This window comes from Lycorma delicatula, chromosome 5 (genome assembly GCF_047948215.1).
Source record: "Lycorma delicatula isolate Av1 chromosome 5, ASM4794821v1, whole genome shotgun sequence".
Classification (NCBI taxonomy): domain Eukaryota; kingdom Metazoa; phylum Arthropoda; class Insecta; order Hemiptera; family Fulgoridae; genus Lycorma; species Lycorma delicatula.
In genome coordinates this window covers 140,162,058-140,188,190 of record NC_134459.1, presented here as the reverse complement: position 1 = coordinate 140,188,190, position 26,133 = coordinate 140,162,058, and the positions used below count along the sequence as shown (strand labels likewise).

Sequence of the window (26,133 nt, the reverse complement as noted above, 5' to 3'; positions counted from 1 at the left end):
AAATAAATACCAGAAACACTTAAGCTTTTTGGGATCTTCCTGGTGGAATCTTTCATATTTTTTCATCCTTAAACAAACTAATATGTTTCATTTAATAAAATGTGAATTATTTTTCAACGCAGAGTAAAAGGTTCACTTGTTTATTGAGGAAGATAGTAGACAAATCCAACAATAACTGAACACATTATGAAAGATTTGCAAATGAGAATAAAAAGCATTTCTAGATTTTGACGGTCATTAAGGCATACTGGTGTAGTCTCTCTTTAAAGCACTAAAATTCAATGGTAAGTAATGCTGATTAAGAAAAAATTGCCGATCAACAATGAATCATTCCTTTTATACCCACCAGTTTGCAAATTTTAATATGTATGTAAACAGAAACTAAAATAAAATCTAAGAAACAATAAAAATGTTTAAAAACAAACTTACTTGTGTGTCATTAACAGAACATCTAATGTTACTGGCCCATAAGTCACGCAATATACTTAACAATTCATTTCGTCTGACATTTTGGCCCAATGAGCATACAACTGCATCTAACACTCCACTACTGTAAAGAGGAGAACTGACACTGTTATGACTGACTTGAGCAGAATTTGGTGATGTACTTTTATCAACCTGTAGTGCAGAAACCAATCTATCGAGCGATAAACTAATACCAGCTGCGTATTGATGATACTGTGTAACATCTTTTGACCCATCTAACATCTGCCTAACAGTGTAAAAAAATTAGATACAATATTAGATTTAAGTCATTGGCCAATTTATGTCCTGCGGAATTTTAATCCCACAGGATTTTTGTGTCTTACAGGATATATTCAAGAAAAGAAGGGAGAAAGAAAGATTTTCATGCATAAGAAGTTTTCACAAAAATGAGTAACTTAAGTGAAAATATTCTTTTACTAATAATTCACTATTCTTTCCGTTAGCAGGAGACATGTTTTTAAAGTTAGGGTTTTTAAATAAAAACAAAACTGAAAAGCATCAACAAACTTAATTGTTAGGTATAAAAACCAGATTCTATTAGCTATTTTTCTATACACCTGCCTTCAACTTTTCACAGCCTTTCACTAGCTTCTTCATTACCTCTTCAAGAAATTTTTCTGTCAGTGACTTAAATCATGTGGTAATGTCATTTTTCAATTTGCGGTTATTGTCAAACCTTAGTGATGCAAGCCATAGAGTTTAAAGTGAAGAAAAAGAAAATAATTACTATATACTAAGTCCAAGCTATAGAGCGATTGAAAATTTTCTAATGAAATTTTTCCAACAGCCTCACTGTCTGATTTGGCAGTCATTGTCGTGTGCGCATTGTGAACGCATGCATGTGTATGCCAAGACAATGTGATACAAAAAAAAAATCTTGCGGGTTAGCATCCAAGATGATTTGTTTTTTATAGCTCATCTAAGATTTTTAATGTTTCACAATACATATTAACATTTACATTAGTTCTATGATCAATAAATTCGACAAACAAGACCCTTCTATCCCAGGAAACAGAAGCCTTAAGCTTCTTTACCAAAAGTTCTTGAACTTTTTTGGTTTAGAATATTATAAATGCTGACATTGCATTGATTGCTGTTTTGTCTCAATATTCAAATAAAAAATCCAGGTATCCTCTATATGTACTGGTTAACATCTTCAGGATCTATCTGGCACACAATTTTTTACAGCCCAATCTTTCAGACAAAACTTCAAAGATCATGAAACATTAAAGACAACTATGACCATAGTGAAATGGTTTTTTCAAATTCTTTCTAATTTTTTCATTAAATTATCCATTATTACCAACATTCAACCCTACTTTCTTTACCAAGAAAGTTTGTTTGCCCTTCATGAAATGAACAACACCACTGTCTTACTTTAGCATCACTCAATATTAAGCCTATAAACGTCAAAATTTTGCCTATGAATTTCTGCTGCAAATTGCTTTATTAGAATCAAAAATCAGATTACTCCTTGTACTTCACATTAAGCACAATCACAAATTGTAGCACTTTAATTTTAGAAATTGTAAATGGATGAAAAAAGCAACTATCAACAAAATGACTAAACTGTTAATGCAAACAGCTGACTATTTATTGAACGAACTGAGCTACCCAAGCACCATTTATTTATTACATTGCATATACAGGCGGCAAAATTCAAAACAGATCTTACTTTAAAAACACACCTCATACAATCAAAATACACAGCTAATATTAATATTTGGGCCAATATATTATAATTACAATTATTCCAAAATTTATAGACAGAGCAGAACAATGAAATTATAATTTAAAAAAATGTAATTCATACAATACTTTCTCTTTGCAGAAATATTTATCATACACTGCTTAGGAGTTTGTGTTATCACTGTTAATGATTCAAAAATGACATTTTAGTGGATTTATAAATTGTAAATTTTTAACACAGATTCAAAATTCAAATCATGGTTCTGGATTAACATTTTTCATACACTATAAAAAAACTAATCTCTAATCCCATCACATTAAAAAGTAAAAAGAAACTGCTATTGCCCATCAAGCTGTAATTATTCTATGAACAGTTAAACAATAAAAACAGTGAAAAAATGTTTCAGATGTTTCCATAAAATTTCCTAGCACTTTGGTATCAACCAGACAACATGCTTTTAACTTAAACAAATGATTTGAAATATGAGGAAACATAAATAATAAAACAAGAAGTAAGAAACCTTGAACAGCTTTAACTGATGTAATTTATTGCTCAGGCAATTGTTAAAGGTTCTAAAAATCTGTATGAAAGTAGGAGTTAGATATTTCATGCAATAGTGTACACAGTTCATCACTCATTGAAATCATTGTTTGAAGTGGAAATTTTTTACTATTAAAGAAAAGAGACATTTAAAACTTCCAGAATTGTTTCTAGTGTTATGAGGTAAAACTAATTAAAAAAAAAAATTATACAGCTAGTTTCAAATTGAATAGTCCTATTAATGGTAATGGTCATAATGTTTACTGGTGAGACTAAAATCCTGATGAGATCATACAGAATTAAAAATTTTAACTTATGGACAGATATTTGTAGTAACATCATGTACTCATACCTTTTCAATGATACTGAAGAATCATATTCCAAAATGTTCAAGAAATAATTTTACCAGAAGTTTAAAATAGTCCAATCTTTAAATACATTAATGTAATATATTAAAAATAGTGTTTCTCTGTCTTTTGGTTTAGTGATATCGGAAATAGCAACTCAAAAAATGAATTAAATGGAGACTGACCCCAAGATATGTTCAACTGAACACATGTACACATGTGTTCAATTGCACAATCCCACATGTACTTCTTCATGGCATGAAAATAATTTTTCTTTTCATAAAAGTTAAAAATTCTGTTACATTTACTGATTATCACACTTAAATAGAATATAAATGCTAACTGATGACAAAGAACTGCAAAAAATACAATTATGAAAAATGTACCACTATGATGTCAACATAAGCATGACACAAAAAATGTTAGTAAAATTTAGAGATTCTATTAATAAATCAATGTTTTTGTTTTATTTTCCTTCTCTTAATAAAGTAACTTTTGAGACATGCTACATCATTATATTTTTATATAAAAAACATACCGAAATAATTGTATAAGGCAATCATATCGGCCTCCAGCAGCAATCACATTTCTTTCGATTTTTCCTCTCTTATTACGTTGATCCCAAACAACCTGACACATCATTCCACTATACTGATGCATATCACAGACTAAACCAGGGGTTATCATTATAGGACACTGAAAATAATAAAATTAATGTAAATAAATAATGATCTTTAAAAAGTTTAAAAATTCTTATTCAAGTAAATTTTATATACCTTAAGTAAATAATGCCCATCATAGGCCACAAATAAATTCCAAAAGTATGAAATAAAATTTCACCTAACATCATCTAATTTTAGTTATCCATAACAACTGGTTTGTTAAACATGATTTTGGCCAGTGACATTTTGTGTTCTTTGGTGGTTGGGTTTCAATTAACCACGCATCTCAGGAATTGTCGACCTAAGACTGTACAATATTAAACTTCATTTACATTCATACATATATCATCTTCTGAAGTAATAACTTATGGTGATTCCAGAGGCTAAACAGAAAATGGAAAAAAGAGTGTGGCATTTTTTGTAATTCACATAATTTTTGGGGGGGCTGATCCTTAAATTATTCCAGATAATCATGTCAAAAGGAGATGCAATTACAGTTTTTTATCCAAGGATCCATTTTAACTTAGGAATTATTTTTACAAAGACCTATTTTTAAATCTGGCCCCTTTCAAATAAAATAAATCCTGGTAAAGATCTTAACTAATATAGATATTACCATATAATCAATAGAATGAACCAAAGAAATTTTCCAGATAGCAAAATTGCAATTTTATCTAAAGTTCTAGTAACAAATAATTGTTAAAATGTTTACTGAGTTAAATAAAAATAAACGATTCAATTTCACTGGCATAAACTATCACTGGCATAAACCTAGCTGGGTCAAATCTACACCCATAGAACAAAAATTGCACAGGAATTAAGGATAACAAAACAGAATAAGTATGAGAAAGAATGAACTACCTACCACTGGAGGAATTCCAGTACAAAACAAACAACCCTCCAAAGCAAACTCAAGGTCTTTTCAGGCAATGGACATCTTACCCGCAATCTCTTGAGAAATTTATCCAGGTTGCAGTTACAAATTTAATTAAAGGTTGAAATTAAAGGACTATCTAAGGACAGGTTCAGGGTTAAGAAAACAATCTTCTTTTTTTCTTTTTCTGTTTAGCCTCCAGTTTTTTCTGATTAGCCTCCAACCACAAGATATTACTTCAGAAAATGAATGAGGATGATATGTATGTATGAATGTAAATGAAGTGTAGTCTTGTACAGCTTCAGGTCGGCCATTACTGCATTACTGAGACATGTGGTTAATTGAAACCCAACCACCAAAGAACACCAGTATCCACGATCTAGTATTCAAATCCGTATAAAGGTAACTTGCCTTTACCAGGATTTGAACGCTAGAACTCTCGACTTTGAGATCAGCTGATTTGTGATGAGTTCACCACTGGACCAACCCAGTGGGTTAATCTGGTCCAGAGTTTGTATAACCAAATCGTTCAGGCAGACCAAACCATCCCTGAAGGCTCATAACCCTAAAAAAAATAAAAAATTAGCATCACCAATCAGTTACAAAAAAAATGTTGTGATGCTGAAAAAATATTCTTCAATCAGTTAAAGGTTTTGTTACTTTAAACTAGGTTTAAATATTTATATTATTAGTGTTGGATATCAGTTAACAGCATATTTGTACCGGTGATAAGCCTGAATATGAACTAGACCAACTATTAATTTAGTTCTAGTTGACCTTAGAACTTTTATCAAGTCTTCTACATAATTTTGAAATAAAAAACAAAACTTACCTTCACACCTAATGTGGAAGAATAACTAATGACAAGTTCTAGATTGTGCAACCCTTCTTTACACAATGAACGCAATGCTGTGTCTTTCTTCATGACTGGTCTTAGAAAACTAAGCATCTTGTCATATGATATTTCAACATCAATAAAACTGAAAAGTAGGGCCACAGTATGTTCTGATAAACCATTACCTAATAAGAATGATTCTATTTGCGATTTATTTAATGAACTGTCCTGAATCTGCATAAAAAATAAATAAAATTAGTTAAATGAATTAAGACTACAATGAAAAATTATTCAGTTTATTTTTTCTCTACTGTGATTGAGAAATAAATGTAATTTAACTTTAAATACTCTGAATAAAACAGTACTCTTATTTCTGCATGTAATACTTGAAACAGCCATTTTTGGTTAGATATACAATAACATTCTAAAACAAAAAAAATAGCCTTTTATTAACACAATAAACAAAAATTGATGGGTGTAAATTTTTGTTACAGTAATCTTCAAATCACATTTCTAGAAGCCCAGTGGATTTAAATTTGGCAATTGAGGGGGTTAGGCCCCTGTAATGTCAAATTCCAATATTTTATAAAATGAGTATCTTATTTTACCATATTAAAAATCAAACACAGTACTAACATGAATACTCACTTAATAACCAAAGTTGTAGTACATTTGAAGGAGAATACATCCAGTATTCATTGGAAGTGGAAAACTAATCTCTAAATATTTCTATAACAGATGAGCGGGCCTAAACATGAAAAGATTACGGCAAACATGCTATACATTTCTATTGTTAATAGTCAGGATCACTGGGAAAAAATATTGTACATTGATCACAAGCTCGCATGAGAGACATTAATGTTTATCACAATTTACAATTACTCCATAAAAATACATTTGTACAACCCTATAACAAAGAAGGGAAATATCAAAATGGGATAACAAAACATAAAGTCCATAATGAAAAGATTTGACTTAAAGTAATTGGGGGATATTTGTACTGATATATTAAATGAATAACAATATTGTTAGCTAATGTATTTAAACAGTTTATGTATAAAAATTACAACCTAACTTGTCTTAATCCTTTTCAATTTATACCATCAGCACAACTTTCTTATAAGGCAACTTTAAAAACTATGATAGATCAAAATCCGTACATATTATAAAACATTATGACGTTAAATGTTTGTATAGTGCCTGCATGTTAGAAAGCCTAGTTAAGCTGTTTTCAATGGAAAGATGATATAATACCCGACAATCATCAAACTATATTGACTAGTGACAAACACAACTAACAATTACCAGAGGATGGTAAGTTTGAACGATATTCATAACTTTACACTGGCCCTGGAAAGAAAATTATCTTCTAAAGAAATTATCTATGTTAATAAAGTAACAAATATCTTATATTACTTTATTAAGATAGGTGATAATTGTCTTGTTTATCAAAAATACAGTTTTTATACTGATATATTTTACAATTAGATGTGTGTGACACACTCTTGATCAACCAGATCTTGTTTATTCAGAAATTTCCTTTCAATTTGATTTAGTTTTTTATACATTTGTTAGTTACACTGCTGTTCTAAGACAAGTTTGGACTTTGACCCCCTTGCTAGTTGCACTTGTTCTAGAAGCCTAATACAGTTTTTCTTCTTTTTTTTGGTGTGGATTTGTTAATTGCTCTATGGACATTTTACTTGTGTTGTGGACTTGTGAAATTACACTTATTCCAGAAGGTAATTATTCCAGAATATTCTTATTCCTGCAGTTAATACTTTAAACAGCCATTTTTGGTTAGATATACAATAACATACTAAAACAAAAAAATAGCCTCAGAATAAATTATTATTTCAGATTATTCCAGAAATCTTACAGTAGATTGAACTTGAAGCAAGAAGGAAATACATTAAAAAAAAAAAATCGATGCTATACCCATTCTTTTGCTGTATGATTATGAGTTGATGGACTAGGCTAAAAAACAGAAAATAGCTGATAAATTGTGAAGAAGTGAAGCGTCCATAGTCAATTTGGATAGTCAGAGGAGTCTGTTAAACATTCTAAAAAATCTTGTGCCATTTCCCTATTACTACTGAAGCAAGAGTTACCATACTTGTGAATATTGGATCTTCTATTCTTAACGAAAGTCCACAAGTTTCTATTATCAATATTCATAGCACTTGCAAGATTCTGAATATATTTTGAACAGAGTAAATTAATCTTAAATTTTACATTTCTTATAGCTTCTTTAAATTTTGTCAGGTTAAAAATTATTTATAAAGCTTTGTTTCATGTTAAACTCCTTTTCAAATATCACTTCATTAAAATTATTTTACATCATATTATAACTTCTGCTTTTAGCATTAGTTAAGACTACTGTTAAGTTAAACAATTCTCAATTTTAAGAATTAACCAATCAACACTTATATTTACAATAATGAAATTATTTACAAAGTTTCAATCAATTCAACTTAACATAGACATTTCTAAAAAATTTACTTTAATAAAATTAAAACTTACTTCTAAAAAAATGGAGCATCGTTTTGAAACTTAACACTATATTTGATAGACTATAGATAATTAACAGTGGATGGTGTAAGTTTTCTTTAACATGTGACAGTTTATCTTTAACTGCTGATAGACGATCCGATTCATTAATCAGTACCAAATCTAATTTTTGTCCATTTACATTAGATACACTCACTATTCAGTATAGTCAAGGACATTAGTAATAAGAACTTTAATTGCTATCATTAATACTACCCAAATTAAAAGTTACTTCTTGTTATTTCAGAAAAATTATGCACGTAAAACTGAAAATTTATATTTAGAATAATTATATTTAATAATTTTTTAGAAACAAGAAACAACCAAAGAAACAAAAAAAAACTTCAGATTTAGAAAAAGGAGGATTGAAAACACAACAAATTACACAAAAATATTATTTACATTTGACTTTTAACACATGCACTATTTCATAACCATTATATTGTTACTAACTTTTATTGTTACTACCATCTCACTTACTTTGGCCAGAACAAATGAAATTTTTACCTTCATGATAAACATAATAGCCATGCTGTAACAGCACTCCATTTATCAATATCTGATTGATAAAATGTTTCCATAAAATACAGTAAATCAAAATTGCTACTTAACACTTCTAAAAAGAATCCACTTTTTAATGATTTTTTCCACTGCACATTGTCAATACATATCGGTTCATTTTCTACTTTCCTCACAAACAATTTTCCCTTATTTGTCCTGATAAATTTGAAACCTGCATTCTTCTTCCCTCCTCTAGCAGCATCGAGAGAGAGAAAGAGCGAGTGAGAGGAGCTTTCACTTAACCAAGGTAAGTCTCTCATTTTAGGTAAGTAGTTAGGTGAAAATCATGTCTTGTGTTTATAGTGAATTCCAATACAGTTGAAAATGGATATCATTCTATACAGAGTAGTTGAAGGAAGCACATTGTCAAGCAATATTGAAAGGAACAGGCCAAAATTGTTAGTAAAAAGTACAACAGAGTACTATTCAATGTAGATAAATAATAAGCAACATTTGAGAAATCAAAATTGCCAACTGTTTTATGCGTAAAGGATTCTGCATGAATGAACTTAAAGAGTTGTATAAAGATACAGGAAAAACAGTTTTTATTTAACTGAAAAAGATTACCAAATATTTGCCTGAATACATATAGGTTTCCTATATGCTTTACCAATCTATATATGGGGGAGTACAATCTACATATGTTCTATACACCGTTCTATAGGTTCAAACTATATCTGGGGCAATCTACACATTTGGATGCAACCAGGTTTTTAAGTTATTTAATTGTTTACTTTCGTTACTATATTTGTGACAGGGGACTTATTTCAGTTTATATTTAAAGTAATAATTACCTGAAGTTATTATAATCACCTATTATTATTAATAAATGTATTTTATTAAGAATTTCTTATGTTCATAAGTTTATTAGATTGACTTTTTAAATTAATATATAGGTAAATTTAAAACAATATTATTTACATACTTTCAAACTTCAAGAAAAGGGACGTTTAAATTTGTCTACTTAACCGAGTGAATGTTTTTAATTTTCCCATTTCCATGAAACCACTTTTTTTTTATTTCATTTAATTAAATTTTTTCTTCAAATAATATTTAAACACTTTATTTTTGTTGAGTATTTGTTAATTTTTTTCCTAACCTGATAAAGTGATTCAATACAAGGATTATCCTTCTTACTTATTATCAACCAGTACATACGGTTAAGAGTTATGAACAGTTAGGATTACAATGTGCAAAGTAAACACAGGTCCTTATGTAAAGGTTGTTGTATTAAACAACCTTTGGATCTGGGAATTTTGAAATTGTCCTTTACATAGAGATGTGTTTTTAAAACAGGTTTCACTAAAATTCAAATATTTTCAATTTTTTTGTTTGAATATAAACTTTGTTTTCATTCTCAACTCTGTTTAATGCTATTTATCTTGAAGTTATCCCGTTTTAAAAGAATTATTTATTGTAATTTTTTTCTGCAGATATGAATGAATGTGTAAAAAGTTACCAAAATGTTGATGCAAAATTTAAATTACAAGTAATATGTTAGGTCAAAAATCTAATAATATTAGTGCATCCAAATAATATGGTGTCAACAAAAATTTATAATGTTTTAACAGAATGACTCTTATTGACCACAATATTTTCCCAGATATCTTTCAGAGGACCAAAGGCAAGCTCCTTTCAAGAAATAGATGAATTTTAGTTGTCAAATTCATTAAAGAAGATTTAAGTAAAGGATTTTGTATTACAAGAGACACAATCATGATTAAATGCGGTAAAATTGGTGAAGAAAATTTTAAAGGCAGTTTAGATTGGTGTAGGCACATGATGAAAAGGAATGAGTTAGCCTTAAGATGTTATACAACATTAGCTCAACAATTACCAGTGGATAAAGAGGAAACTTATTGCTTTCCAGAAACACTATAAATTTTAGAAAAAAACATACAATTAGCCAGTAGATAGAACAGGTAATGCTGATCAAACTCTCACTTTTTTTGACGTGCCTATAAACCAAACAGTCAACATAAAAAGTAAAAAAATTTGTGTTAATTTAAACAAGTGGAAATGAAAAAGCACGGATAACTGTTATGCTGTGTATGTTAGCTGATGGATGAAAATTGCCACAATTTGATTTTAAAGGAAAAAACATTGCCAAAAGAAACGCTATCAAAAAACATTACTGTATAAATAAATGAAAAAGGTAGGATTGAATGAGTCTAAAAACTTAGGTCTTAGACGAGTGTAGTTAATATTAGATGCACTCAGAGGTCATTTAACCAAAAATGTAAAATAGGAAGTAAAAAACTAAACACAGATTCGGTTGTAAAACCTGATGGTATGACTTTACAGTTAAGATTTTGAATGTAGTTGTGAACAAGCCTTTTAAAGATTAGCAATCTTTCCAAAAAAAAATTGTTGGATGCGAAGCAACATTCAGCTAATTCCTACTGGAAAAATAAAAAAAAAGCTTATATGCAAGTAGATTATTAAGTTGAACTTGATAAACACCAGATAGCATTAGACAAGAATTTAAAAAAAATGTTGGATTAGCAATAAATTATATGGAACTGAAGATAATAATCTGCGGGAAGAAGAATCAAATAATGAAAACAACAATTTTCAGATGGCAGTACTGATAATAGCATCAATTTAAGTATTCGTATGTTGTGTGTGAACTTCTGTGAAGGAGTGAGTTATTTAATGCAATATTTTCTCATGAAAATAAAAACACTTCAAATAAAAATTAAAAAAATTAATTCTAAATAAAAATAAATTTAATTAAAAATTAATTCTTTTAAAATATTTCTTACTAAAACTCTTGTATACAGTTTCACATCTTTTTCTTTTTATTACGATACTTTTGAAACATAAAATTTAAGCAAATATATAAAATATAATACAATAATATAATAAAATACTAATATAATAGTATAATAAAAAGTATATAGCATTATGTAATAAATTTTTTATTAATGGTAAAATTTTACTGTGGAAAAAAATTTCTACAACCTTTTTCCTGAAAATTAAATTAAAAAACGGAAGGGCTGTTGTATATTTGTGCAAATACAGTACTACTTAACCATACGAAAAATGCAACAGAAAAAAAATAGATGTAACAACTTCTGGAAACAACAAAAAGTTAAAACTTAAAGGGAGAAGGAATTTTTAAAATAATGTAAAAGAAAACCTGGTCTACTCAAATATACCTGGATCTATTGCAATCTTTGAAGTGACTGAAAGAAGTAGCACATCTGCATCTTCTTAAACACATTTAAACTGCAAAGTACAAAGAGAAAAAAATAAAGTTCCAGAAACTGGGCTTAACTGCTACTATATCAAAGTGTAAAGACATGTACTGCTGAAACAACTGCAAACTGAAAGAAAGAATTTAGTAAGCAATACAATGATTGAAAGACTGTAGCCCAGCTAAATCATCAAGTACTTTCTCATAAAATCATCTACAACAAATTCATAATTAGCCTAGTGCAATGGCGATGTTAATAATTTTGATTACTTCATTTAACAAATGTAAAATCACATTTATTTTTCCTATCAAAAATAATAAATTGGAAAAATAAATAATAAAATTTATATAAAATAAAAATCAACAAAAACAATGCTCTACATATTGCTCAATGTGTACAGTATTAAATGTGCTCGAGCATTTTGTTTCACAAAAGGGTGAACACATCGGTCATCATGAAATAATACTTTTATTATATTTTTACCTATTTTATTAAAACTTAGGCCTAAGAAATTATTTAGTACTTAAGTAAACACTTGTTAAACACTTTGTTTGAACCAAAACATAAAAGTACTGTTTTTTTGTTTTTTTTTTAATGAAGGTTTACTAGTAATAGTTCAGTATTAGTGGTTCAAGTATGATTAGATTGATGTGAAAACACATTTTTTGTGTTTTCACATCAAAATCACTGACAAATTATCCACATGCCACGATGCAGTAACTGACATTCATTATTATCATTCTATCCCTATCTTTAACCACACATCAGCTACCACTTACCAACAAAAACACTGTAAATAAATATAAACAGAGTTGTCTACCTATTAAACAGTTTACTGCTGAATAGACAACCTGTCAATCCTTTCATGCTGATATCTATTTTCTCAATATTTGGTTGTATTATTCAACCTTCAGTTCTTGTTCCTTTGCTCTTTGACTTTCTTCTACAACATACATTTCATTCTCATTCCTCGGTAAGTTTTTTCTTCCTCATGACATTCATTGCCTGCATTGATTTTTACTGTCGAAGTCTTAAAATTTCTTGAAATCTTAAAAGTTGATTACTCTGTTATCATAATTCAGGAGAATATTACTAATATTTTTTTTTTGCATTTGCAATACTTTACAATAATAAGTTTTATAAGGAAAAATAATTCTTATAATTCCATGACCTCGTGTATGTATTTGCATCATCAATCCTTTGAATCCAGGGCAAATCTCTTATGAGGATCTCTTTCATCACATGAAGTTTGTGATGAATTTTAAGATTGAATTTTATGAGATGTGTGAGTTTTAAGACTGGGTTTGTAATTTCAAAATGGTAGCACTTTTAAGGCTATTATGATGGATCTCCTTCAAAGTAGTCTCTTTCTGATTGAACATATGGACTCCAATGGTGTTTCCACTTTTGAAAGCATTCCAGGAAATTCTCTTTCTTAAGGATCCTCTATCCATATTCATTCAGAGGGTTAAAAACCTCTCCATATTTGCCTAGATATCTTCAACTGAGTCAAATTGGTTCCCTTTCAGTAGAAATTATAATTTAGGAAACAGATAGAAGTTGGAAAGAGCTAAATCAGGGGAATAAGGAAGTTACAGAAACACAGGAACTTGGACCAAAAATTCAGTGATCGATAACGCATGATGAACTGGCACACAATGTCATGGTGGAGAACCTAATCCTTGTCTCAGAGTTCAAGTCTTACATACATTTTCATGCAAATGCTGAAGGACAATATTATAGTATTCCTGGTTGACTGTCTGACCGCTAGGGACAAATTCTTGATGCATTTAATACCCATAGCATCAAAGAAAGCCACCAACATAGTCTTTACATTAAACCAACTGTTGTCCTTTTTTTGTTTCATGGCAAACTTAACCCTTGACCCTTCCACTGCAATAAGCTATGATGCACCTTTGTTTCTGGGTCATACCCATAAACCTAAGAAGATTCATTGCCATCCATAATTACTATTTAACAAATCTGGGTCAGTTTCAACCCAAGTAAACAGTTTTTGGGACACTTCAAGTTGGTGTTGTTTCTGCCGGTATGACAACAATTTCAGAATGAATTTCGAGGACATGCGACATATTTTCAAACCTTCAGTTACAATTTATTCAACCACACAGAAACTTAAATTCAGTTCATCAGCTATCTCCCTAATTGTAAGTCTATATTTAAAGCAAACTAAATTGTGAACTTTCATAATGTTTTTGTTGGTTTTTGAAAGGAAGGCCAGCTGGAACAGAGGTCAACTTCAACTGATTGTGGTCATCTTTGAATTTATTGAACACGATAAAAACATTTGACCAGTCGAAATTTATTCCCAGAAACTGTTTTTGAAGTTCTTAAGTGTTAAAGCACATAAATAGTGAACTTTCACAATGTTTTCATTAGTTTTGAAGTGGAAGACTGGCTGGACCAGTGAACATCTTCAACTGATTTGTGGCCATCTTTGAATCTGTTGAATCAGATAAATACAGATAAAATATCTAGCTCAGACATTTTATTCCCAAAAGCTGTTTTCTAAGTGTTCATAAGTCTCTGAAGCTGATCTTTCAGTTTTAAAACAAAACTTGGCAAAAGCTTTAAATCTGATGAAACCTGACAATTATCTTTTCAAGACACTTCAAAGAAAAAACAAGCTTCTCCTTCCATACCAGCAGGCAAACCTAGTAAAGATTTGTTTTTAGAATTGTTTGTAATATCTATCCTAAATCTCAAGCATACTTTTGACTATATCTAGACAAATTCCATTTGCTTCTTGACAGAGTTCCCCTCGAGCTTTACAGATATTCTGCAAAAATGTCCATTTATGAAGTCCATGCTGCCAGTTTCAAAACACATCAGCTGTTTATATCTATAACTACTTTTATATATCTCCTCTCACAGTAACATTAACATTGCAAAGTTCCGTATATTTCGCCATTTCTGTCACTGGTAAATGTGAAATCCTAAGGTTAGCATGCTCAACAGCTACCTAATAAACTGGTTAGTTGTCACCTGATATAAAACTTAAGTTCTTTTTCTTTATTGACTTCATTTTTATTACTTACAAAAAAAAAAATACTACATATCCTACTAAAATATCAGCAACTAAGGTTAATAATTATGACTTTTTATTCTCTTATATAATAATAACTTAGCATTAGAACTTACTACATTTTATTCTCTTTAGCCATTGTTCAGCATCATTCATCTTACGCAATGAAGAAGAATGTGAACTCTGACATAGAGAAAGTTTTTATAAAGTAATAAATCTTTTTCATTTACGTAATATTTAAAATAATTAACGCAATATTTGAAGTAAACTTCTTTGTGTTTTAATCTAAAATGTAAAATTTCCTAGGTTAGTGATATTAGGTAAATAAGATCAAATACTATATTCAGTATGTATAATATAAAGTACCAACAACAACATGAAGCAATCATAAAAGATAAAAAGGTTGAACTCCAATGAAGCAATAAGCATTTTTTTTTTAACATAAAAACATTTTCAATAAGCTGGTAATTGATTGTATAACATTTAATACATTAAATGATCCCAAGTTGTACAAATATGTTAAAAACAGATGTTTGATTTAATATTTGAAAAGAAATAATAAAAAAATTGGAATAAAATTATTTACCTTCGCTTTAGATAATAAACTGCAAACATGTTCATGACGACTGGGTTCAATACTGCAATGTAATAATAATGCTCTTAATATAGAGGTATGATTTAATCTAATTAAACAGTTCTTTGGCATTAAAACTGGAAACTCATTCAATACTTCCCAAACAACTGATAACAACTCTGCTTCAACCATCTCAAACCCATCTTCAATAAAACATAAAACAAAATTACATGCATAAATAAATATATATTTCAATACTAAAATCATTTAATAAATTTGTAAACTTTTCACTACGGTCATTAAAAAGTATGCCAATACAAAATATATACATCATTGACAAATTCCTGCATTCTATGGAAACTGGTTTACTAAAACATGACTTGTGTAACTTATTTTAACCTTACTTTACAACCATAAGTTTCCACAAGTTATGTTCAGAGGCATTTTGCATGTTGTAGAATTATCAGATCGAAAAGGATACAGTTTACCAAATTATCCAGGGTTACGATTTGCTATCATTTATAAATGTATATTTTCATATTACACAATTAATATCCAATGAAAAAAAAAAAAAAAACAGAATCATATTTAATGATCCACTTAGATTTTATCAACTGAATGACTTATATAATTAATCAGTATGCTTAATCATAAGTTAATTTAATAAAATTATCTTTAAATCCACCACTTATTACTTTTGTTTAAGTCAAATACTTTCACAGAAACACAGAAATCTCACCCTCTTCAGAAGTTTAATTTTAGTGATTAAAAAAAATATATTCTGAGGAAGTACAAATCAGTGAAAGTAATTAAAAATTACTTATTAATCTTAATTGATGACTTATTATTACTTGTTAAGTTACTATAAGAAATGATGTTAAGTTATATAAGTTATCATAAGTAACACAATTTCAGCAACATAACCCAAGTTAAATACTGAATCTTATAAATATCAACATAATCATTGATGTTGTACACTCAAGTTTTAGATCCCTTTTCCAACCAATTTAAGTTATTTATTAATTTTACTCAACATGACCAACACTCTAATTTTACAATTTTTTTTTATAAACTGGTCATTTTTTTCAACAATTAAAAAATAAATATAAGCTGGTAGTATATTCTGCTGTTAATATCTCATTACTAATGTTAAATAATAAATATTCATCAACGTATTTAATAGTCAAATAACAATACTCACTCGGAATTGGAGTTACTATATCAAAAGCACACTCATACAATTCTCTTGGATGGCACCCATGTATCCTTCTTTCTCTATAAACTCTATCGATAGCATAACGTTTCATTTGTGTAATAGAAGGATTTTGAGCAAGATATCGAGCAAATGGAGCACGCAAATTATGTGGAGCCATAACAACACCACCCCAACGTGTCATCAACCGTACTACAGATTCTGGAAGAATATGATGACGACAAGGGGTAAATAGTGGTGTAATAAGACTGATAGCACCATGTCTTTTAAATATTTTCTTAACGTGTTCAATAGTATTTTCTAATATCTGTAAATAAAATCCACCTTTTCCTGATGACATATCGTATGTTATATCTTGACCAGCAGATACTTCCTGAAAAATAAGTTTATAGAAATAATACAGGTATCAATAAATTAAAAATATTAATAACCATTAGATCAATTAATCAATTAATCAAGGGTTGTGTTTAATACTCATTACATCAATAAATATTATTTTTACTATGTACAACAAAAATGATTATTATTGTTAACACTTTTTTCTATGCGGAAACAAGATAATTTGGCAATTTTTACAATAGTTGATAGTAAAGAGTATATGAAAGGTTTAATGAAATCAGATCAATGAAACTACTTTAATGTATAAATAAGATGAGCGATGGTATTACTGATCTATCTCTCCAGGCCTTTATGAGTGGAAATAGCTCACAAAGTATTTCAAAACATTACCTCAAAATTTAAAAATTAACATATTTACCCTTATTTCAATATTACAACCATGAATATGTTTTTCATACATTTTAACAAGAAAAATAAAATGATAGGTAAAATACTAGACCCTTGCCAGGAATTGAGCTGGAGACCACCTAGAAACCAGCAAGCATGCTAACTTCCACATTAACTGGTCAGCCAACAGAAAGATATCATTGGCCAATATAAATAATAACTTCTGTATTTAATGACCAATGGTAACTCAAAAAGCTGATATATCTATTTTTTATTATTGGAGAAACCATTGCAATAAAAATACAAAAAAGTATTAGTCATCTCATCAAGATATAATGGATGCATGTGTATACATATGTGAATTTACAATTTACTATTACTATTATAGCTTCAATTACTGCTTGTTGCAACCAGTTTTAATTTTTTATTTTTAAAATGAAAACTAGTAAATTGTTTTTTGTAATAAGCACTAATACACAGATTATAATATATCTGTGGAAACAGGTAAATTTAAATGCAAATGATAATACTAAATATAATAATTAGCACAAATTAAAAGTGAAAAATTTTGAAATAAAAAATTTCAGTGAAATTTTTATCTGTTCTAAAAGAGTTAAATTATAAAAATAGTTAAACCACCTGTTTGAAGCATGCAGCAACTAGATGTTTGTAAGCTTTACTCTGCGGATTGGATAAAGTATGTCGCACCATTTCCTGTAATTCAGCATCTTCCATCTGTGGTGGTGGTATCTTATCAGACTGTAACAGATCTTGTGAATTTGGCCTCTTACTAGGATCATGATTTAACAACCACCTAGAAAATTGAAACTTATTAATTTACAAACAAAACAACAATAGTAACTATTGTTCTATTTGCAAACAGAACAACAATAATAACAATGTATTTTATAAATAAGACTACAGTAAGTTACAAATTTAATGAATTAAAACTTATTTATTCTCTCACAACATGAAGCAACATAAAGCACGGAACATAAGTGAAAATAACAAATATATCAGTTGGATCAGACAAGTGCAGAAGTTATAAAAGATTTGACATACTAATAAATCACTCACAAAAATTGTACAACAAATAACAAAAAAACAACCACATTCCTACCAGTATCCAGCCATGGAAAGAGAAAGATGAAATAGTTTCAGATGCTTCTTCGTTAACTGTACATCAACACAACATGAATACGAAAATTCAATTGACAACTATCAGGACTGTGAAAACATTTCTGTTCACTACAAGAATTGGCATAATAGTCAACATCTAACTCTTAGGAAATAACTCTTTGTAATCACCTCTTATACCTCAAGCATGGTACAAGAGTTAGTTACAACAAAGATTGGAACAGGTAATACAAAAAAAACTTTTGTCAAGAGATAACACATTACTCTACTGAAAGAGGAAAGAAATAACTTAATACATAAAAAATAAGCAAAGTTGGAATACTAATAGCTAAAACCATATTTATTAAGCTAATTTCTGTAGAAATAGATAAAATTTGAATAAAGTGCTCAGGAATGCTTTTTGAGCATCAATGAAAATAAAAAAAAAAAGGAGGCCTATACACTTCAGTAATTCTGTTTGCCTACTGTGTGAACAGTGAATTCTGGTAGTTCTATGTGCTTTATAAGGCATTTATAAAAATTATGTTGATCACAGCTGATACTCATTAGCTGCATATTCTTCAAAAGACAATACATAATATGTTTCTTTTTTCTTTTATTTCAGTTTGCTTTACTTTAATCTAATCCCTCTAAGTCTGCAAACCAATTTAGTTAAAGTAATTAGTACAGCTGTCCTTTGATAATTACATGATGTTAACTTTTATTAGTAGTACTAATCAGGGGATACATTAAATTAATAATAAAATTTTTTAAAAATCCAAATTAAGCAAAGAAAAGGAAGCACAATAAAAATTGTATCATTATATCTGCAATCTAAATTTTTTCAATATCAGCTCAACCTAATATTTTGTAAATGCAATTTTTATTCTTTATTGTAGAGTTCTGGAAAACTGTCATAATACACATTTTTTTAACAAATAAATAAATCTTTATTCTAATCTGTAGAAAAAATACATTGCATAAATAATATCAATATAAGATAAATCATAAATATAAAAACAAATTATAAGATAAAAAGTAGTTATGTCGAAATGATGTTAAGGTAAATACATTAAATATAAAAAATTACTAAAACATGATTCAAAATTATTCAGAAGCCGCTATTGAAAATTATTTTGTGTACATATTTATATAGGATGATAAGTAATTTAAAAAAAAAAAATACTAATTCTTCATGTTATCTTTCTTTTTCCTGTATGATTGTTTCTTTTTCATTTTTGATTATTCACCAAATAATCCAATAGTAAAAGCTGAATATTTTATACCTTCAGGTCAAAATTAACATTTGTAACCAATATGGAGGAGTTCACTAAAAGGAAAAGTTTAATTATTATTAACTTTTTTATTCAACACACCATAAATCTGAAATTTTTGTTAATCAGCAACTCATGAAGATGCCGAATAATACCGATCTGATAATATGAATAAAGGGATTTTTAATATTTCATGTAATATTGTTGAATTAATAACAGTGATAAACATAATTTTTGTTTCCTATCGTGCAATACATGATTTTAATCTGTTTCTTGATGCTGAAAACGGATATGAACTCAGAATCTTTCTATCACCCACCATTTTTGAAAAGTTTTTAAATTTTAATTAAAGGATTTTTTCATTTTTCAACATATAGTTAGCATTTTAAGCTCCTATATTGTATTTTGTTAGCTCATTTTTTATTGTTTAACTTTGTTAACATAATTTGTAAGCTACAAATAAACAATACTAGACAAAGAATTAAATCATATCATAATCACATATTATGACATCATATCTAATACTGAAGAGTAAGCCTTCATGGACAAGATTAATCATGTCTGTGCAGGTCATAACATGTAGCTGAAAATACACCTGTGTTGTTAGTATTAAGCATTGGATTTAGGAATGAATTAATTTTGTTCAGTCTTATTGCTGTCTTAAGTTTATTAACAGTGCAGTATCATAATGCCTTGAAATTGTGTAAATGATGTGGATGCCTTTGTTATGTATGTGGTGAGTTTACCGTAAAATCAAATAGAAAAAAATTACACCTTTAATTAAAAAAGCATATCATTTGTACTTTCAGTGTAATTGGCGATCAGAATAAGACATGGGCTCCTTGTATAGTATACATTAACTGTTCTGTACATTTAATAGGATACCTGAAAGGTACATGGAAGGCTTTGTCATTTGGTGTACCTATGGTTTGGCGTGAACCAAAGGATCATGTAACTTTTGTTACTTTTAGGATTGTTACTTTTGTTTAACAAGTGTCTGGAATTTCGAAAAAAATCTAAATATACTGTAAAATATTCTTCATTGCAATCTGCAATCAGGCCTGTACCTTGCAGTGAAATTATTCCAGTTCCTGAGCCACCTGTGAATGTTGTTTCGAAAGCAGCAACGAAGAATCAGGCAGTGAATCAGTCAATACTGACAACAATGATTTTCATTTTGAATTATCTTCCAATAAGCCACATCTTATATCACAAGGTGAATTAAATAACTTGGTTAGGGATTTAAACTTATCAAAAAAATCAAGCTCAACTGTTAGGATCAAGACTGCAAGGTTGGAATTTACTTTAAAAAAAATTCAAAAATTTCAGGCTTTCGAAGCCGACAAAAAGAACTTCATCAAAGATTTTTTTTTATTTGGCTTTTTTCTGGGAGAAAAATGTTTCAGTGTTATCATCCGAATATGATGTGTATAAAAAAACTGAAGTTAAAAAATTCACAATAAAAAAATAAATAAAAACGCGGAAAACAGAACTGGAAATATAAATACAAAACCTAGTAAAATAATAAAAATCAAAACAAAGTAGAAAATGAAAAACAAAATCAGAACATACTAAAACATTAAAAACAAATACAAAACAAAAAAGCAAACTAAAATGTTAAGACACAAAAAAAATCTAAAAACACCATTAAAAAGTATGTAAAATATTAATATGTAATATGTAAATACGTAATACGTATTAATATGTAAATATTAATATTAAATATTAACATTAATTAGTATGAAAATAATTTGGTTTATTGCACAAATATTGATGAGCTTATGTTGCTCTTAGGACAAGTTCATAAATCTGAGGACTGGTGCCTTTTGATAGATTCATCCAAGTATAGTTTAAAAGTGGTTCTATTACACAACGGCAACAAATATCCTTCGATACCAATCGCTTATGGAATTAATTTGAAAGAGACATATGATGTGATGAAAGACGTTCTTGAAAAAATATATTCTAAAAACACAGCTGGAACATATGTGGTGATTTGAAAGTTATAGCTATTTTGTTAGGCATACAGTTAGTACAGTAGTACAGTTAGTACAGTTAGTACATGTGTTTTCTTTGCGAATGGGACAGCTGAGCTAGAGATAAACATTATGTTACCAAAGAGTGGAAGAAACGAGACAACTTAACTCCAAAAGGGAAAAATATTATTCATGAGCCCTTAGTTGAACCCAAAATAATATTTTTACACCCTCACCATATCAAGCTAGGAGTAATGAAAAATTTTGTAAAAGCAATGAAGGATAGTTCCGAAGTTTTGTACAACAGGAAGAAATTTCTGAATTTGCTGAAGTGAAATTTCTGAAGTGAAGGAAAAATTAAAGAAGGAATATTTGTTGTTTCTCAAATAAGAGAGTTGGTCAAAGATGATGTATTTAACTCAATGTTAAATAATGTATAAAGTGCAGCTTGGGCTTCACTCAAAGAAGTTAGCAAAAATTTTAAATTTTTTTTAAGTGTAATTTATTTAAAACTAAGGGTGATACAAAAAATTGTATTTACAAAACTGTAATATATGTAAAAAAAGCAATTCAAGAAATGGTATCTCACACTTAGAGAAACATTAAAAAACGTTTTTTATCTATTGGTGTTATCATTGATGGAAATTCTATCTATGCGATCAGCAGTACTACACCTACCTGAGAAGCACAAGGCAATAAGTTTTATTCACATTTAATGTTGGATGGTTAAAATCTAGCTAGTAAATAATTTATTGAGCTGCTGCTACTACTTTAAATAATACTTTCACAATTTTAATTTAAATTTTGATTTCTTTTTACTTCCTTGTACAAAGTAAAGGAAGTATTGTGATCGTGAAAAATTTCAGTTTTCAGATTTCAACAAAAGTATCCATTTTGACTAATTTCGGCGCAATATCTGTACATATGCATCATGCATAACTCAAAAATTGATTAGCTGTAGAATGTTGAAATTTTGGTTTTAGGACTGCAGCCAATATCTAGTTATGCACCTCCCCTATTGTTTACAATCAACTGGATCAAAAGTGTCCAAAAAAGCCCAAAATCCAAAAAATCTGGATTTTGGACTTTTTCTTAACTGCAGTAATAATAAGCCCTCATTGAGAAGTTTTCAACAATATATCATGATGGTACTTATTTTTTTCATTGAATCCAGAATTATAGCCAAATGAAATTTTAATTAATGAAATATTTGGAACTTGAAAGGGGAAGGCAGATCAGGTTCATATTTGGCTTTTTCCCTTTAATTTAAATATATTGATTTATTAATTATTTATAATTATAAACCTCCAATTGTAAAAAAAAAAAACTTTACAATAAATTTTCCTCCTCTATGAATCATGAGACCTTGCCGTTGGTGAGGGGGCTTGAGTGCTCAGGGATACAGAGTAGCTGGATCGAAGGTGCAACCATATCGGAGAGGTATCTGTTGAGAGCCAGACTAAGGAATGATTCCTGAAAGAGGGCAGCAGCTCTTTCAGTAGTTGTTAGGGGCGTAAGTCACAATGACTTAAACGGCCGTATCAACATCACTCAGTCCTCTGAGTACTGCGCAGCTGAAAGCAATGGAAAACTACAGCTGTTTTTTTTTCCAAGAAAATGTGGCTCTGCATTTTCAAAAGCAATAATGGAGGCGCCTTCCTTGGTAAAATATTCCGGAGGTAAAATAGTCCCCCGTTCGGATCTCCGGGTGGGGACTACTAAGGAAGGGGTCACCAGAAAAGTAAAAAATAACATTCTACGAGTCGGAGCGTGGAATGTTAGAAGCTTAAAAAAGGTTGGTAGGCTAGAGAATTTAAAAAGGGAAATGGATAGGGTAAACGTGGATATAGTAGGAATTAGTGAGGTTCGGTGGGAAGAGGAAGGCGACTTTTGGTCGGGTGACTTTAGAGTAATTAACTCAGCGTCAAATAATGGGCAGGCAGGAGTAGGTTTCGTGATGAACAAGAAAATAGGGAGGAGAGTGGAGTATTTCAAGATGCATAGCGATAGAGTCATTGTAATAAGGATAAAATCAAAACCTAAACCGACAACGATTGTTAACGTCTATATGCCTACAAGCGCCCATGATGATGATGAGGTAGAATGTGTATACGAAGAGATTGATGAAGCAATTAAACACGTAAAAGGAGATGAAAATTTAATAATAGTTGGAGATTGGAATGCAAGCATTGGAAAAGGCAAGGAAGGAAATATAGTGGGTGAATACGGGCTGGGCAAAAGGAATGAAAGAGGGGACCGACTTATAGAGTTTTGCACGAAGTATAATTTAGTAATTGCCAACACCCAATTTAAAAATCATAATAGAAGGATATACACTTGGAAAAAGCCAGGCGATACTGCAAGGTATCAGATAGATTATATCATGGTTAAGCAAAGATTTAGAAATCAACTCGTGGACTGCAAAACTTACCCTGGAGCAGACATTGATAGCGACCATAATTTGGTGATAATGAAATGTAGATTGGGGTTTAAAAACCTGAAGAAAAGGTGTCAGATGAATCGGTGGAATTTAGAGAAGCTTGAGGAAGAGGAGGTAAAGAAGATTTTTGAGGAGGACATCGCAAGAGGTCTGAGTAAAAAAGATAAGATAGAAAATGTAGAAGAAGAATGGGAGAATGTTAAAAAGGAAATTCTTAAATCAGCAGAAGCAAACTTAGGCGGAATAAAGAGAACTGGTAGAAAACCTTGGGTTTCAGACGATATATTGCAGCTGATGGATGAACGTAGAAAATATAAGAATGCTAGTGATGAAGAAAGTAAAAGGAACTATCGGCAATTAAGAAATGCTATAAACAGGAAGTGCAAACTGGCGAAAGAAGAGTGGATTAAAGAAAAGTGTTCAGAAGTGGAAAGAGAAATGAACATTGGTAAAATAGACGGAGCATACAGGAAAGTTAAGGAAAATTTTGGGGTACATAAATTAAAATCTAATAATGTGTTAAACAAAGATGGTACACCTATATATAATACGAAAGGTAAAGTCGATAGATGGGTGGAATATATTGAAGAGTTATACGGAGGAAATGAATTAGAAAATGGTTTTATAGAGGAAGAAGAGGAAGTTGAGGAGGATGAAATGGGAGAAACAATACTGAGATCTGAATTTAAGAGAGCATTAAAAGATTTAAATGGCAGAAAGGCTCCTGGAGTAGATGGAATACCTGTAGAATTACTGCGCAGTGCAGGGGAGGAGGCGATTGATAGATTATACAAACTGGAGTGTAATATTTATGAAAAAGGGGAATTTCCGTCAGACTTCAAAAAAAGTGTTATGGTAATGATACCAAAGAAATCAGGGGGAGATAAATGTGAAGAATACAGAACAATTAGTTTAACTAGTCATGCATCAAAAATCTTAACTAGAATTCTATACAGAAGAATTGAGAGGAGAGTGGAGGAAGTGTTAGGAGAAGACCAATTTGGTTTCAGGAAAAGTATAGGGACAAGGGAAGCAATTTTAGGCCTCAGATTAATAGTAGAAGGAAGATTAAAGAAAAACAAACCAACATACTTGGCGTTTATAGACCTAGAAAAGGCATTCGATAACGTAGACTGGAATAAAATGTTCAGCATTTTAAAAAAATTAGGGTTCAAATACAGAGATAGAAGAACAATTGCTAACATGTACAGGAACCAAACAGCAACAGTAGCAATTGAAGAACATAAGAAAGAAGCCATAATAAGAAAGGGAGTCCGACAAGGATGTTCTCTATCTCCGTTACTTTTTAATCTTTACATGGAACTAGTAGTTAATGATGTTAAAGAAGAATTTAGATTCGGTGTGACAGTACAAGGTGAAAAGATAAAGATGCTACGATTTGCTGATGATATAGTAATTCTAGCCGAGAATAAAAAGGATTTAGAAGAAACAATGAACGGCATAGATGAAGTCCTACGCAAGAACTATCGCATGAAAATAAACAAGAACAAAACAAAAGTAATGAAATGTAGTAGAAATAACAAAGATGGACCACTGAATGTGAAAATAGGAGGAGAAAAGATTATGGAGGTAGAAGAATTTTGTTATTTGGGAAGTAGAATTACTAAAGATGGACGAAGCAGGAGCGATATAAAATGCCGAATAGCACAAGCTAAACGAGCCTTCAGTAAAAAATATAAGTTGTTTACATCAAAAATTAATTTAAATGTCAGGAAAAGATTTTTGAAAGTGTATGTTTGGAGTGTCGCTTTATATGGAAGTGAAACTTGGACAATTGGAGTATCTGAGAAGAAAAGGTTAGAAGCTTTCGAAATGTGGTGCTATAGGAGAATGTTAAAAATCAGATGGGTGGATAAAGTGACAAATGAGGAGGTATTGCGGCAAATAGATGAAGAAAGAAGCATTTGGAAAAATATAGTTAAAAGAAGAGACAGACTTATAGGCCACATACTAAGGCATCCTGGAATAGTCGCTTTAATTTTGGAAGGACAGGTAGAAGGGAAAA

At 29.8% G+C, this 26,133-nt stretch overlaps 1 protein-coding gene across 1 annotated transcript in view; it reads right to left on the bottom strand.

Annotated features, from left to right (window-relative positions):
* Positions 1 to 26,133, bottom strand: part of Gcn2 (eukaryotic translation initiation factor 2 alpha kinase Gcn2) — a 114,375-nt gene that overhangs the window by 14,765 nt on the left and 73,477 nt on the right. Inside the window, exons 15-20 of the mRNA XM_075367176.1 lie at positions 17,941 to 18,115; positions 16,564 to 16,948; positions 15,375 to 15,565; positions 5,432 to 5,668; positions 3,602 to 3,759; positions 430 to 712 (exon numbers count right to left, since the gene is read on the bottom strand). Coding sequence (XP_075223291.1) covers positions 430 to 712; positions 3,602 to 3,759; positions 5,432 to 5,668; positions 15,375 to 15,565; positions 16,564 to 16,948; positions 17,941 to 18,115 — 1,429 coding nt within the window. The remainder of the gene's footprint in view (positions 1 to 429; positions 713 to 3,601; positions 3,760 to 5,431; positions 5,669 to 15,374; positions 15,566 to 16,563; positions 16,949 to 17,940; positions 18,116 to 26,133) is intronic.